This window comes from Pocillopora damicornis, chromosome 10 (genome assembly GCF_964200805.1).
Source record: "Pocillopora damicornis chromosome 10, jaPocDami1.2, whole genome shotgun sequence".
Lineage (NCBI taxonomy): Eukaryota > Metazoa > Cnidaria > Anthozoa > Scleractinia > Pocilloporidae > Pocillopora > Pocillopora damicornis.
This window is the reverse complement of record NC_142679.1, coordinates 11,498,744-11,515,071: the sequence shown is the minus strand read 5'-3', so window position 1 is coordinate 11,515,071 and position 16,328 is coordinate 11,498,744. Positions and strand designations below refer to the sequence as shown.

The window sequence follows — 16,328 nt, the reverse complement described above, 5'->3', positions numbered from 1 at the left end:
TCACCTTGACGTAATCTATTAATTTGAACCGAGGCAATTTAGAGGCAATTTATCCGATCCAAAATCATATAATCTGAGACTTAAACTTTGCAAGCAAGCCATTTTCATTCACCTTTTCTTTCTGCATATCGTGTCTACTTTTCTCTCCTCTCTACTTTTCTGATGCAGGTTTGTAAAGGGTGTAAAGCTCTCTATTGATCTCCCAATTTAGATGAAACTTCTTATCAAAAGATTTTCATATTTCAAACTTGGCCAATCATTGATTTAATGTGATCCTTTACAGGTGAATGTTCAATCTCGTGCGGCTTATTTTGAACTCAACTGTCCACCAGCCGTTGAGGCTAATGAAGAGTTTCACTGTCCCGTTAAAGTGTACCAAGGATCCAGCATGCATCTCGATATCCAATTCACCGGTGGCAGCTCATATTCAACACCTTTGGACGGTAATATTACAGTGTCGAGGGGGACTTTAATGTTGCAGGCAACATGAAAGTAACCACTGCATGAAACAGTCATGTTACTGCATCAAAACTTGTACCATTGCAAAACACCCAAGTTTTGGTTTCCAAGCAATGGTGATAGTTGCACTTATATCAGATTATTTAGTGTTAAAGCTCGATAGAGATCACTGGGAGTAGCAACATTAACCTCTCCTAGCTATCTCTATGTCATAACGATTTAATGAAGCAGACCAAGCTGTCGGAGGAGACAAAATTTTAATAAACGTACTATTTTTTGTAGATGCTTTGTCTAGACTTGTGGGAGAGAATTTCCAAATCGAAGCCGGTAGTGCTCTGAGCCAGTCCTCAAATAAAACAATACTGATCCCTAGCTACAGGTTTGAAGAGGATGGCAAGTTGATGGGATGGAGAATTTGTTCGCAAACCAGCGGCTTCGTTTCCCTACAGGTAGAGGATACAGTAGCTGTCTTTCTCCATATAAAAAAGATTCGTTTTTTTATGATTTGTTCGGCTTTGTGACGTTACTTGATGGATCATAACGGTTCAAGTTTCTGTAAAATGAAGTGGCTCGAGTTATGTGTATTCTCCTCTTCATGGAATGCCACCTAATAGAACAAAAGCTTCTTACATTTTGTCAGATTTTCGTGACAATTCATCGGGGCTCATTTATGCTCCTGGAAGGTGTGAGGCACTTTGCGTGTCTTGTTTAAGAACACATCACAATGACCTGGCCGGTGCTCTCACCTGAGGTTTGAGTCTGATTGCTTGAGAAAAAAGAGGAAGTTTTCTGGACCAATCACAAAGCAAGGTTAAGCAAAACCAAAACAATCCCGCATTACTCTCGACACTAAATAAAAAATTAGTTTTGTAAGGTAAACTTCTGTTAAGTAATATAGCAAAGCTACGCATATTTTTATAGAGATAAAAAAAGGGCTGCACGTTTTAGGTGGATTGATGAAAATGCCATATAATGATTATTGACAAAAATGTTTACGTCCGTATTTTTTCAGTTCTTTTTTATTGCTATCATGTCATTATGTGTTTTGTTTAGTTCGTGCTCAAAGAAAATGTGATAATACTTGACTAGCAGAGTGTTAATTTAGAGGGCCGTTCACGATCGTAGAATTGTGTACTTGATTATTGGGCTTCACTCTATTCTAACAGTGACATCGATTTGGTATTAAAATTTCCGTGATACAAAGCATCAGCATGGCTGATATTCTTTTTCTTTCTCCTCTCTCTCAGGTTTTCCGACCAGTCTGCGGTAAAGGGACACACGATAGGTACTGTTACTCCAACGGTAACTGTGCTATTAACATAACACCTTGTGGTAATCTTCATGCCTCTACGTGCACCAGCAGCCAGGTATTTTCAACTGCAACAGGCACGTGCACTGATGACAACATTACCCCCCAATACATGCCGAGCGCAGCTCTGGGCGAGAAGTACGAGCTGGTTATCGAAAGCCACGTCTTCCTCTCCAAGCCTGGATGTCATATTTTCCAGTTCGATGACGTCAAGAACTGCACGGATGTTAAAGAGGGTGATATCCTGGGGTTTACTTATTATGGACGAGGATTTGCAGAGATAACATCTCGGAATTCTGGAAAAAGTCAGAAGATGAACGCTACGGCATTTAGATTCGACGAGTTACAGCCTGGCCTTGGTTCGATCATCACCACAGCTTCAAGCTCTCCGAGCGAATCACAAATACAATATGCCATTGCAGCAATTCAGCAACTTCCTTCGCTGTTTTGGTTTACTCATAACTACTCCATCGGTCGTTATGAAGAGGAAGCTACAGTCCGTGGTCCACACAATACCTTAAAAGATACAACAACAATCGTTGCTACTGAAGGAGTGGCCAATGTAACTTGGACAACGCCCAAATTTGTAGCCACGAATGCCACATATGCTATCACAATACATCCTCACAAAGGTTATAATGTCACTTATGTTGTGGACTTTGGCGCCGGGAAAAGCAACACCATGCAGAAAACTCGTCTTGATAACGATCTACCGTCCAGCTATGTATATAATTCGAGCGGTTCTTACAACATTTCTCTGTACGCTATCAATATGATATCGTTTCAGATAAAGGCCTGTTATGTGACTGTACAAGATATTGTCCTAGGTCTATCATTTTACGAACCTATCCGTCCTGTACCCTTGGGAAATGACACAAAAGTTACCTGGATGCTACGACAGGGAAACGGAGTCAACATTTCAATTGACTTCGGCGATGGAGATTTCTTCCATAACGGCTCCTTTGATATCACCTACCTCTTTGCCGCCATGAATAGTCACAAGTATGCTGCAATAGGAGAATATACCGTGGCAATCAACGTGTCGAACTGCGTTTCCAACGCGTCTATTGAAGAGATAGCTATTGTGGAATTGCCGCTGAATGGCGTGACATGTAACGTCATCCATGCAAACAGGGACATCGAAGTGAATGAAACCGTGACCGTTGAAATAACAGTTCAACAAGGAACCAATCCTGAGTTTTACATTGACTTTGGAGACGGTTCGGTTACCACAACCCGAGAACTAAGTGTTCAGCATTTGTATTCATACTACGCCTTTTTCAACGTTAGTATTTCAGCTTATAATAACGTGAGCAGAGAGAACGCATCCCAGGAGATTCAAGTTCACAAGCCAGTTAAGCCACTGATCGGGTTCAACGTCACGTGCCTTCACACTAATTTTACAGATAACACGCCCTGTATGCTGAACATCACAGAAGGAACAGACTTCAAGTGCACTTGGAATTGGGCGGACGGTAAATCCAGTGAAACTCACTTCGTAGATCTTGGAAATTTCACATATCACAATTATAGCGCTGTGGGGCATTATAACGTTGCTTTGAATTGCACCAACCGCTTGTACAACACAACTGCAGAAGCCACAGCCATCGTCGAGATTCCGATTCTCGGCTTTAATGTTGATGACCCTGTTGCCAAACCGTTTCAAGCGGATTTCACGGTGACCTGGAGTACTGTTTCAGGTACCGACGCCATATTTAATGTAACATTTACGCACGTGATCGATGGGGTTTCCTTTAATGCGACAGACGTCACTACGTCAAAGGGCACGACATCCGGATCAGCTGTCATAACTTCAGACATGATGCCCTTACTCGGCATTTACGAACTCATGGTGACAGCCATCAATTATGTCACTCCACGTCAAACCATTTATCAAAGCGTCATGATCGATATTCCAATATCTACTCCAGTTCTCACGCGTGCCAGTAAGTTTGTGGAGGTGCACATAGCGACAAACTTCTCGCTTAGTTTAAAAACTGGATCTAACGTAAGCCTGTGGTGGAATTTCACTGATGGCTCACCGGTTATACAACAAAACTACCTTGGACCCTTTCCTGTCGACGGCATAACTATTGAACATACGTTTCACGATGAGGGCGAATACATAATTCAACTTTTTGGTAACAACAGCGTCAGTAACTTTACTAGTGTTATCCCTGTTTTCATACAAAACCCCCCTAATTTAACACTCACGACGAACAGCCCACAGGCGATTCCACCGGGGACGATCACTTTTACGATTTCGGTTGTGCCGGGAGAAGAGCCCCCAACTGATGCAAACTACACGGTGTATTATGGCGATGGAACCATGTCCGCGGATCAGCCTTTTTCCGCTCCTCTCGTACTACAGCACAGCTATCAAAACCACGGCGCCTACGTCATGAATATTACCATTGTCAATCAAGTGCAGTTCGCCTTCTTGGAGACTGAAGTCGAAGTTCAAACACCAATAGCAGGTTTAAAAACCTTTCTCGCTCATACAGGACCCAAGGAGGAAGAAGGCAACCCAGGGAAAGGTCCGGGGAATACATACTTTCCAAATGATTTTCCAGTCATGTTTAGCACCTTTATTAGAAATGGGACGAATGTGTCTTACTTCTGGGACTTCGATGATGGAGAAAGTGTAACTACGATGAACATTTCCTTGAATCATACTTTTAAACACCCTGGAACGTACGAAGTCAAGCTTATTGCCGAAAATGCTATTAGTCGTAACATCACAATTAGAGTCGTCAACATGCAGCGTATGATCAGAATTAACAAATTCCAAACGGATGGATCTCAAACTCTAGGCAAACCTATTTTATTTGAAGTTCTTCTCGACGAAGCTGGAACTGACTCGTGCTTTTTTGTTAACATTAGCGGCTACAAACTCATGAACTTCAAAAACTCCAAATCGTGTCCTTCAGCTTGTGGCGGAGCAAGTTCAGAGGTCAAAGTCTTGAGTAATAATCCTACACAATTCTCCTGGACGCACCGGTGCTCTAAGGTTGGAACATTCAACGTGACTGTCACTGCGTGCAATCTGGTTAACACCATTGTCAAAAGAGGTGAAGGGGTGTGTACACAAAAGAAATGCAACTTCCCCAATGTGACCATGAAATCTAATTTGGTCGGACTTAGCCCTGAAAACGCGGTAGGGTACCCTAAAAAGAAGGGGTTCAAGATCAGCAACGTCATAGCTCTAGACTGCGAAGCAACTGACAAGACTGAGTTTCAATGGCAAGTTAATAAAATGGAAACTGTCTCCAAGGAGAGGAGTGTTTCTCTAGCAACGTCTATCTCATTGACTGCTCCAAGCCTGGATGTTCCCGCCAGAGGGATTTCAGAGTACGGGATATTCCGTCTTATTTTTAGCGTGGCTATGATCAACGTAACAGGAGTCGTCAGCTATTCCTATGGTTACATCAAAATTGAAGCATCTGACATAGAAGCAGTAATAGATCAGGGGACATCCAGAGCAGTGGGGCAGGGAAAAGATACAACAGTCAGTAGCCTCGAGAGCACTGATCCAGACGAAATTAATAGCAATCCAAGTGACTTTCAATTCTGTTGGTTCTGCGCTAAGAAGGGAAGCTACAACCCTGACCTGTTGGAAAACTGCACCCAGCTCGACGCCTACCCCATAATACCAATTCCAATAACGGATTCGGGTAATGACACCAATAGCACCTCAACCGAGCTTGATGAGGACGGCTGCTTTGGGTATCCTCTTGGAAGACTAAATACATCCGAGCCAAAGATCACATTTAACACGCTCAGGATGACAGCCCGCTCAGATTATGACGTGTGTGTTCAGGTCAGCAAGGATACGCGGAAAAGTACTGCTTGCATTACTTTGCAAATAACAGCTGGAGACCCTCCTGAAGTGGCGATTACGTAAGTGAATCACAAACAAACGTTTTGGATTAGTGTCAGTATCCCTTAACCCAACAACAGTCAACTGATAACAAGTTAGGGACAATGTTGGGTTAGGGGAGGGGTTGTTCAGAAATGTCTTAATTTCTATTCAATAATGTCTTGTTGTATGTAATCTGCTGAATTCGCAAACGCCTTACAGATTGTTTTGTCTAATCTTTTTTAGCTGTTCCAATCTAGTTCCAAACTGTGGAAGGAAGGTAAACCCCTCGGTAAACCTGAATTTGATTGGAAACGCTGTTTGTGATTTATGCGATGATCCGAATGCTGTCGCATACCTGTGGATAATATCTGTAAAAAATGGTGATAAGTATGATGATGTTTCAAATCCAGCCGACATGGTGGCCACTCCTCTCGACGGAAAAACACTTGCCGTGAAACCCGAGACGCTTACAGGGGGAAAAACTTACAAATTCCGCTTGGAAAGCTGGGTTAAATCAACTAAAAAACAAGTGTTTGGATTTGCAGAATATGAAAAGGAGGTGAACAAGCCGCCCGAGGGAGGATCTTGTGATGTCAGTCCAAAGCAGGGTTTCGCCCTGCAGCCTGACTTCAAAATCACTTGTTCCGGATGGGTTGACGATACTAAACTGATCTACAGTGTAACAGCCAGTGTCGAGACTGGTCAAGCAGAACTTCCCATTTCGCCCGCCGAGCCACTTTCTCTCGATCAGTCTTATTCTCTGTCATCTAAAACTTTACCAGTTGGCTTAGCTCAGAATGAATACTGGATTAACGTCTTTATAACAATCAAAGATGAAGACGATGCTGACACAAAATTCCCCGTAAAAGTGCAGGTAAGACCCCCCCTCCCTTCCCCTCCCCTCCACTCCTGGGCTATTCCAGGTTGTGGGTTTTGTCTCCTTATGAAGGAATCCTCCGCTTGACGAGAGGATTCCAGGGGGTAGCCACTATTTTTCAAAAGGGGGGAGGGCACACTGGAGCAAACCTTAGATGCTGATCTTCGGAGAAGAAAGACTTCAACCTAAATCTGATAAAGAATATTCCTTACCTCTCATTTCTGAGCTGAAAACTTTCGTTTGTTTCGATATTTTCAAGCTAAAATGGCCAACTATATTTATAACGTAGCGCGTAAATTTGTCTAATCAAATTCAATTGCGTGAGCGTGCTTCATATTCCTATTGTGCACGCTCATGACGCCAGCAAACAAATCTAGCACTCAAGAAGCTAGAGTTGCTCTCGGCTACGTCTAGAGCAACTCTTACGCATCTTTTATGCTCTCCAAACTTCCTGCGTGCTTCGTATCTCGATGAACGCACGCTGACGTATGAACCAATTGTTAAATGGCTTATACAGCTGCCCCCCTTGTTTATCAGAGGGCTCGTAGTAACGCGGCATGGAGGCCCATATTGACTAAATATAAGAGCCACTGGCAAAATTAGTATGATAAAAAATATATTTTAAAAAAGGGGGCTTTCCAAAAATGACCTTTGCGGCCAAGATATCGTCATGGATTTTTCGCCACCTGAGTAGTAAAGATTGTTTGTTTAAAAAAGGCTTACAAAAGGCTGGTCAGGGGCGCCCCTAGACCCCCTCCCCCTTAGCTACGCTCTTGTGCCACTTAAAATGAGCCCACCCCTCAGTGATTTGTTGCGCCGAACCAGTTAAGTGCATACTAAGGGTGATTAGAATCCTTTCATGAGGTTTTAGACTCGTTCGGGTCTAAAAGAACCTTCTATGCCGCAATAAAAACTTTAGAAACTGTTTAGTACGAGTGTTACATGTCAAGACACAGTTTGTGTTATTTTTTTAAGCTCGGAATTTCTATCACCAACAAAAGAAAAAACAGAAAGCGAGCATATCTGACCACGATTTGGAAATAAATTAAGTGAGCGCCCCACTTATTCAGTGCCTCATCCTTCAAATAGGTCCCTCACCCCGCCCTCCCTCCCTCATTCCAGGAGCCTAGATAAGAAAGGGATGCCAATAGCTGTAGAAATTGTTTGTAGGTAGTTGATTGTTAAACAATTGATTTTTTTAAAGGGTAGGGTTTTCTGTGAAAGTCGGTACCTCAGCTGTAGCTTGATGCACAGCTGTAATTGGTAGAAAGCCCTGATCGCAAAGGAAAGAATTATTTTTTACTGGCAAACAAGTCCATCCTTATTGCTGCGACTAAACAAATATCATCATAACAACGGTACAATCTGTATTCATTTAGAGTTAGACACTAGTTTTAAAATCATAAATGAGCTTGGTAAGCCGTAATTCTGTTAAAAGTAGCAAAGTTTACCTAACGGCTGTGTTTTGGTTTCCTTTCAAGGTCAAAATGCCCGCAGGAAACGCAGAAGAAATTTCTGCCAAGTTGGATGAAGCAACAGCTAATATCGATGTACTTATAAGCTCTGGTGATCCCGATGCGGCGTTGAATGCGATCGGTGGAGTTGCTTCTGCTATGTCCGCCCAATCAGCCCAACAAGATTCTGAGCAGAATGAAGAGACAACTAGTGAGGAAGAGCAGAAGAAACAGAAGGAGGTAAGGTTTGCTTTGTGTGATGCAGATGTATCCCGTGTCTTTACCAAACCAATTTAATTTGCCTTCACATCCTGCAATGTCTCATGAGCAGTCTTACGGACAAGACAAAACATAGCATCAGTGTAGTTACGAGCTATTTTTCCCAAAAATCCTTTTGGCGATAGTGTTTAAGTATAGAATACTAAGTTTAGGAAATACGGTAGCTGAATGCGCCGCACTTTGGGAAAGAGTACAGCACATGCAGCCGTGATTGGCTCATTGAGTTGTTAGCTTGGCAAGACACCCCACTCTCGCTGTGTCTCTCTCCAATCAGCAATATAAATGAGCTAAAGTAAATTTCCACGGGAATCAAAAGACCAACAGACCAACATACCCCGCCCGCTAAAGGGATAGGCGTCGCGTCGTGAAATAGAAACCGAGTTGTGATGTGGATGAAGAATTACCAGGTTCAAGTTCAGATTTTCACAATGGTACTCTCCTTCTCCTGCAATTAATAATTGATAACTGCTCGGCTTCTTGTAAATTCTTGGATTAATATTAAATCGTAATAAGACGCTTCATGTTCCCATTGTGCAGGCTGAATGACGGGGTGTTTGCAATGAACCAGGAGAGAGAAAAATTATTTTTATACAACGATTAAAATACAACATTGACTGAAATGTTAGAAAACAGATTCTTTATGTGATGGTTTCGCGTTCATTGAGATATGAAGCTCTTTTATTGAAAGTTAAGAGGAAACTATTGCGCATCTCTTGCCAAACTCTCTGCGGACTCTATATCTCAATTAACGAATGCCGACGCATGGATTAAATATTTTTAAAACATTTCCTGTATTTTAATGTTTTGCTTTCAGCGAAACGTGACACCCTTCCAAACTTTGTATTTCATTACTATTTATTGTCTTATGCAGAGGAAAGAAATGCTCGTTGGAATACTCACAAAGATACCTCCTCCCTCAAACCCTGAAGATGCCTTAAAGATAACAGGAGCTTTGGAAGCTATCAACACTGGACCTAAGACGACACTCTCATCTGATGCGAAGGTAGTGAGGAATGGCAACAAAAAACTTTCACACATAAAAAAAACCAGTGCGAAGTCTCAGTGTAACGGCTGATAGCACGCGTTTACATACAATCTTACAACCCCGGGATTCCTTAGTTAAGTTCCTAGAGGTTGTTGGAGCACTTGCAAATGTAACATGAATGCGACCCCGGCTAATCGGGTCACCCCACCTGGAGACATTTACGTTTGGCAAATTGTGACCCCGACTGACAGGGTAACCCAACCCCGCTGACCGGGGTACCCGCCTAGGTGGGTTATTCCACCTATCATGTAAACGTGATCAAGGTAAAATAAGAGATACTAAGTACAGTCGGGCTACCCCACCTAAGCGGGTTGCCTCGCCTACCCGGGTTCCTTACCTCCATGTAAACAGGCTTTAACTTCTACGTGAGACGAGAGACGCGATAATTTGATCGTAAGCTTACTGGTTCAGGATGAGCATCAGGGTTGATCTCTTTCGGCACATTGTGGTAGATCTGACTCTCACAGTTCCTTTTTCCAGCCAAGAGCATAAAAGGGTACACAGCAGTCAAACATGTGCGCATGTTCGACGTTGTAGTGGCTAAGACACTTTTTTTGCAGACAGTCCTATAATGACTTTGTTTGACAGGAGTTACAAACAACCACATAGGTCAGTTAGTCACAGTCCTCTAAAATTGTATTACGTTTTCGTGAAAGCTCAAAACAAACTATTGAATCAACAGGATATCAGTGATTTGATAAGCTTTGTATTCGAAAAAATCTTGAGTCTTCCTTTTCCTTTCTTTCGCTTCCTTTCGCAAATTTCTATGAACGTTTTGATTTTTTTTTGCGCATAGTTTGCGTGACAGCGTGACAGCGGTCTTTTCCTTTTCTCGTCTTTGGGCGGAAAAATTGACGCGCGGCTGTCCACTGTCCGAAATATGAACCGAGTTGTTTGAGATTGAAAGCTTCCAGGGTAAATGTTTCACTTTTCTATCAGAAATCAATCATTTTGTCATAGGTATTGTAAATACTTACAGCAATTTGATGTTGACTTGCAGGGTAAAATGGCTGAAACCATGTCAAAATGTGCCGGTGTCCTCCACTCTCCAATGAGTTCCAAGAAACGGGAAAACTTAGCGAAGTCTCTTGTGACCAGCATCAGTGCTGTATTAATTCCTGGTGGTGATGAGGGACAAAAATCTTCCGAGGATTCTACCGAAGATAAGGTAAATGCTGTTTCTAAAGATACACGCTGCTCATTCCATAATTGCTCTACCAACTTTAAAGGTGAAGAAAGAAATTAAATAGACGTTATCTACGCTAGGTTTCTCACTAATCAGAATGCGCAGAGCATCCTGTTGATTTTTATCCGACTTTATAATATGAGGTAGATCCAAGCGTTCAAATTAGTTCTTACTTGGTAGGATTTTGCCAAACGGACCGTTTCCACGGATACAGTCATTAGCCGCGTATTTTCGTTTGAGTAAGCCTGCATATTCAAGAAAAGACGTTTGGTACAAGTGCCATATAATAATTTTACCCTACTATGGTATACTGGCTCGTCCGCACTATCACGACCTCGGGCCAATATTCCCCAGTGTAGCCCTCACACTCGGCTAATAAGACGTTAGTATGTGTGTGGTCTATTTTTAGGTGTGTAAAACTGCGAATGCTTTGTAGAGGGATTGTAGTTTGCTCATGGCTTTGCTTTTAACTCCTGCCATGTTCGTAGTCCGTTTTTTTATACAATAAAATTGAAAACGAGGCTGGTTGATCCTCTTTAGTTGGTTGTTAGTCGTAAAAGGTAGACACGTAGTCGGAAACAATAGAGAAAGATGTTCTTCGTCTTGCCACGAGCGTGGGACGAAGAAAAACTTCTCGGTCCCCTCGAGAAATCGAACCTCAGACCTTCGGATTCCAATGAGCCACAGAGACTCTACGTTGAGCAAGGACATTACGAAGTTCATATATGACACGCGTCCTGAATACTGCAAGCATCAGCAGTGTCAGTAGCGTCATGATTGTAAAGAAGAATAACAAAGAAGTTACCACGCTCGTGGCAAGACATCTTTCTCTATGTCTTCACCGAGCTTTAAATTTACCATCTTTCTTATTCGGTCGTAAACAAGTTTGCAAAGATGCTGTTTCGAGCATTAGCCCTTGGTCGATGACAAGTTGTTAGGTTATCAAATTTTATCAGTCTTGAGACTGTTAAAATTGATCGAAAACGCCTCTTGAATTTGACTTGTTTACTATATCAAAGAGAACCAAGGATGTTGCTCAAAATTTCTCCAAATTAGCTCGAAAAGGGTCTGAAAGGACGATATTTGGTAACGAAGTGAACACATTTCGAGGAAGATTTGTTTATGATTTGGAGTCACTTGTAGCAGCTGTGTAAACATTATAGAACAAGGCTGCGGACGATAACCAGAGTTATCAAGACCAGATTTCAAACCCACACTCTACTTGCTTTGAAAATATTGTCTTGTAAATCCCTTCCACATAAATCAAACTATCGTCCATAGGTATAATATAAGGACAGTGAGACATGGCTTCGTACTTTTAACCAATCAAAATTGAGATGGTGACATAGATGTAACATAATTATAATAATTGCTGGAAAATATGCAAGCTAAATATCATTGACAATAACGACACAATGATAGAGTGCTGACTCTTAAAACGGGCGCACATGAAGCATTCTAAAAATGGATTTCTTTACCACAGGGTGATGACGAGGACGAGAAGGCCAAACAAAAGACACTTGAAGTTACTAACGTGATTTTATCTACTGCTGGTAACTCTTTGGTTACTGGCGAAGAGTTTAAAGTGGAGAGTGCAGATCTCAGTCTTAAGGCAAAGAAAGAGAGCATGAGCAACGTGAAGGGGGTTGAAGCTGGCGGAAGTAAAATCAAGAATCTCGGCGCGGCTGTCGATAAGAACTCGTCTGAACCAGTTCAGATGCAAGTATGTGCTAAAGTTGTATTCAAAAGATTTTGAGGATGATATTAAATGAAACCAACCTCAAAACTGAATAATACAGGGAAAGAGGGACTCATCCCAGGAAACCGTTCCATTTTCATTTTTTAGAGACAAATTGTGCATGAAAGGTTTACTAATTATGACGATTCTTGATTTTAAGTAACCAAACTTTTCAAAAATTTGCTTAAAATGCGTTAAAAACTTTGCTATGGTATCTGCCATTTTGGAAAATCTTAGTAGCCATGCCGCACGCAACCAAATCGCGGAAATCACAACCCGCAGTTCGCAAAAAGCTCTTGGTCTCAATGTTTTTCGACTCTACAACGCAACGACATAAGCTAAGATATTTGCTATGAAAATTTCGTACGAGAATGATAATGATAGTCAAAATTTTCTCGATCTTTTACAGATGTCCTCTTTCAGTGGCAGTCCCTATGGTAAATCCGCTGGAAAGGTTGACAGCGGGGTCACTCAATTAGAACTCAAAGATGAAAGTGGAAATCCTAAGAACATCTCTAACCTCACCTTATACATGGATATTTTTGTTCCGGCGAAAAATGGCTTGGCAAAGCCTGAAACATACACCATCAAAATGAGTGATATGCTTGTGATGGAGTTAAACGTGACGAACAATAAAAGTGCAATATACGTGTGGGCCGTCCCAGAGCATAATGGCACACAGACTGTGATATTCTGCAAGAGAGGATCCAAACCATCAACAACTGACTACGACTTTCGTCAAACTATACCGAACAATCTGTTTAGGAACGAGTCTGAGGAGACTGCGTCGAGCGAAAATTCAACTGATGCGCAGTCTGATCCGCAACTTTATCAAATGTTCTTGGACAACGATGCTTTGAACCAAACGGCCAGCGGTATCTGGTTCTGCGGCTTTTACTACAATGGATCTGTTCAACAAAATGGCGATGAAAAGCCCCCTGCGGAAAACAAGCTGAACATCACAATATTTGAAAGTACTTGCAAATACTACAACACCATCAATAAGACATGGGATTACGATGGATGCAAGGTAATGATTATTATGTTTCCAGACGGTTAAGAATATATGAATATATTCATATTATGTTTCCGTTTAAAAAATTAGTGAAGACATGCTCTTGTCTCAAAGAAGCTCCCCACTCTGATATGCCATTCCCCCCACCCCCTCCCCCGTCTGGGAGTTGACGAAGTATGCGAAATATATGATATAGTATGCGGCATGTAGATTATACGTGAGGAATAGATTCTCAAATGTTAACCTCAATTAAAGAAATTGCAGACAATAGAGTTTGTCGACCCCACACTGTAGCTTGAAATTCGACTTGAATAAAAATTGGTTTGATCTGTCGTAATGCGATTTCTTCCACGTCAAGGCTGGTCCGCTAACGACTCCAACGGAACGACACTGTCGGTGCAACCATCTGACATCTTTCGCAAGTGACTTTTTCGTGCCACCCAACAAAATAGACTGGGATAAAGTCTCCTTGGCAGAGCTGCTCAATAACCCTTTGGTATTCTCAGTGGTGTGTGGTATATTCGGTCTGTATTTCCTTCTAGTTTTATGGGCGAGACGAGCGGACAGAAAAGACTTGGAAAAGGTACCTCGCTGTTTATTAACTCTTGAGGATGTAACTAATAATAACTTTGCGCTTTTTAACGTTTTACTGGTTCATTCTACTAAATGTTGTTCAATTTTAAAAAGAAATTTAGAACGTAGAGCGCTGTACTGTATAGTGAGGTTATTCTGATCTTTACCCTTTAAACCCCAACATCAGTATGCATAATCTCCATACTGTTCTCCATACATTTCCTGAGGTGCTGGTAAGGAGAATTTGTTTAAGAATCAAGAGTTTCTTTAGTTGGTGATTATTTCCTTTATTCTCGTGATCTTAACGAGTGATTCAGTGGTGATATTGTGAGGAGAAATTAGATGCTTGTTTACTCTTAGGGTTCGAATGGTGAAAATGCAAATATTGCCGCAGTTGAGAAGGCAGAGATCGCTTTTTTTCTCATTTCACCACAAACACATTCGTTTCCGGATCCTCACAGATTTCTTTTGTTTCATCTTTCGCCATACATAATAACTTCTTACTAACCAAGCTCGGGGGCCGCACTGAGGAATATTGGCCCGAGGTCGTTGCAGCACGGACCGAGCTCAGCGAGGTCCCCACAAGAATGACCGAGGGCCAATATTCCCCAGCATGGCTCGAGCAAGCAAGGTAAGTAAGTAATTTATCATAAGGCACTTCGACCAATCAGTTTAAGAACCAATCAGAAAGCTCGGATTCACCTCAGGACTACCTTGCCAATCATATGATAAGTGTATTTTTTACAATTACCGTCTTTAATACGTAGAGGAAATAAGTAAATCCGTGGATTTATGAAAAAAGTAAGAAACATAGAAAGTTCAGCTCACTGAGTATATAATGATAACTGTACACAAGCACAAAGTAGAGTATTCTTAGCTCGTTTATGCTCCCTTATTAAACATGGTCAATGACGAATAGAAGCCAGGCGGCGAAAGGAGGAGAAAAACGATTTTTTCGTGGGCTTCTTAGCCATTTTCCTTACTTCACTGCTAATGATTGTCTTGTTTTGTTTTCGTTAATTTTCGCAGGTTGGAGTCGCTCCTCTACCAGACAACGACCCGCGTGACACGTACATGTACGAGGTGGTAGTTTACACGGGATACTCGAGTCATGCAGGAACATCATCCGAGGTTCGTATGGTGCTAACTGGTGGTCTAGACGAAACCTCTCCTCGTCGCTTAAAAGACACGGAACCCGGCCGGAGAAAGTTTTGTCGCGGAAATGTGGATTACTTTTTATTGAGCGTGCCTCGGTGCTTAGGAAAGCTGAAGACTTTGAGAATTTGGCACGACAACACTGGCGATGATCCGTCTTGGTACCTTCTTAGGGTCATGGTACATGATGTACAAAGTGATATCAAGACCTGGTTTATTTGCGATCGCTGGCTAGCCGTGGAGGAAGATGATGGATGCGTTGAGCGCGTACTGACCCCAGCCAGTAAAGAGGAGCTCACCAGCTTCAATCTGCTATTCTCCACTGAAGCTCGGAAGAATTTGACAGACGGGCATCTGTGGTTCTCCGTCGTCACACGCCCGGCGAAAAGTAATTTCACACGAGTGCAGCGTCTCTCCTGTTGTTTATCAATCTTACTCTGCACGATGCTTGCTAACGCGATGTTTTATCAAGTGGGAACCGAGTCTTCAAGTGGGACGTCTGTTCACATCGGGCCTTTCAGTTTTTCTATAAAGCAACTTTCCATCGGTATTACCAGCAGCTTAGTCGTACTTCCAGTCAACGTGTTGATTGTGACATTTTTCCGCAAGGCGCGGCCAGCAGAAGCCAAGAAAGGCCTTGACAAAGACCAGGATCCTCACGGACAAAGCCCAAAATATGAACTATCCGGCGAGAAAGCAAACCAAACAAGCAAAGAGTCGGAAACCGCTGAAAAAGAGGACGACGAGAAGAAAAAGGAAAACAAAAAGAAGAAGAAAAAGACTCTTCCACATTTTTTTATCTATATCTCCTACATCTTGGTTTTTGTCTCTTGTACAGTTTCAGCAACTTTTACTGTGTTTTACGGGCTGACGTTCGGAAAAGAAAAATCTGCAGGCTGGTTGTCATCGATGATGATTTCGTTTTGGCAAGACGTACTCATTTCACAGCCTCTTAAGGTGAGCTTCTATTCTTTCAGGACCTTCCGTTATTAGCTAGTTCTCAAAGTCAGGTCTGGACTGTGACTTTAGCTATTTGTTTTGGTCGATATTTCCTTCAAAAATGTGGTGAAAGGCATATGCATTCAACGTTTTTGCTATGCATTGCTAAGTGTAATCGGATTGAAACAGCATTTATCTACCTTCTATAGCGCAGCCAAGACTGAAGTTACACTGAAAAGAAAAATTGAGGTTAAAGTACATGAACTATGAGCTAATAGAAAATGGTGACACATAGAGCGCTTTTCGATTGAGCGTCGTAAACCCAAAACCAAAGTAATCAAAAGAGCCAATTAAAAGAGAGGAAAATACCTTTAAGAGCCAATGAGGACTCAAAGTAAAAACATCCAAACTTCTTAAAGCGCGAGAAAATGCACGCC

The 16,328-nt window shown here is 42.0% G+C and overlaps 1 protein-coding gene across 1 annotated transcript in view; it reads left to right on the top strand.

Annotated features, from left to right (window-relative positions):
* LOC113669104 (polycystin-1) overlaps positions 1-16,328 on the top strand; it is a 33,686-nt gene that overhangs the window by 11,429 nt on the left and 5,929 nt on the right. The window contains exons 12-22 of the mRNA XM_089186172.1: positions 284-443; positions 742-908; positions 1,707-5,668; positions 5,874-6,504; positions 7,989-8,201; positions 9,112-9,243; positions 10,286-10,453; positions 11,955-12,194; positions 12,619-13,239; positions 13,583-13,807; positions 14,827-15,909. Of these exons, the coding sequence (XP_089042298.1) occupies positions 284-443; positions 742-908; positions 1,707-5,668; positions 5,874-6,504; positions 7,989-8,201; positions 9,112-9,243; positions 10,286-10,453; positions 11,955-12,194; positions 12,619-13,239; positions 13,583-13,807; positions 14,827-15,909 (7,602 nt within the window). The remainder of the gene's footprint in view (positions 1-283; positions 444-741; positions 909-1,706; positions 5,669-5,873; positions 6,505-7,988; positions 8,202-9,111; positions 9,244-10,285; positions 10,454-11,954; positions 12,195-12,618; positions 13,240-13,582; positions 13,808-14,826; positions 15,910-16,328) is intronic.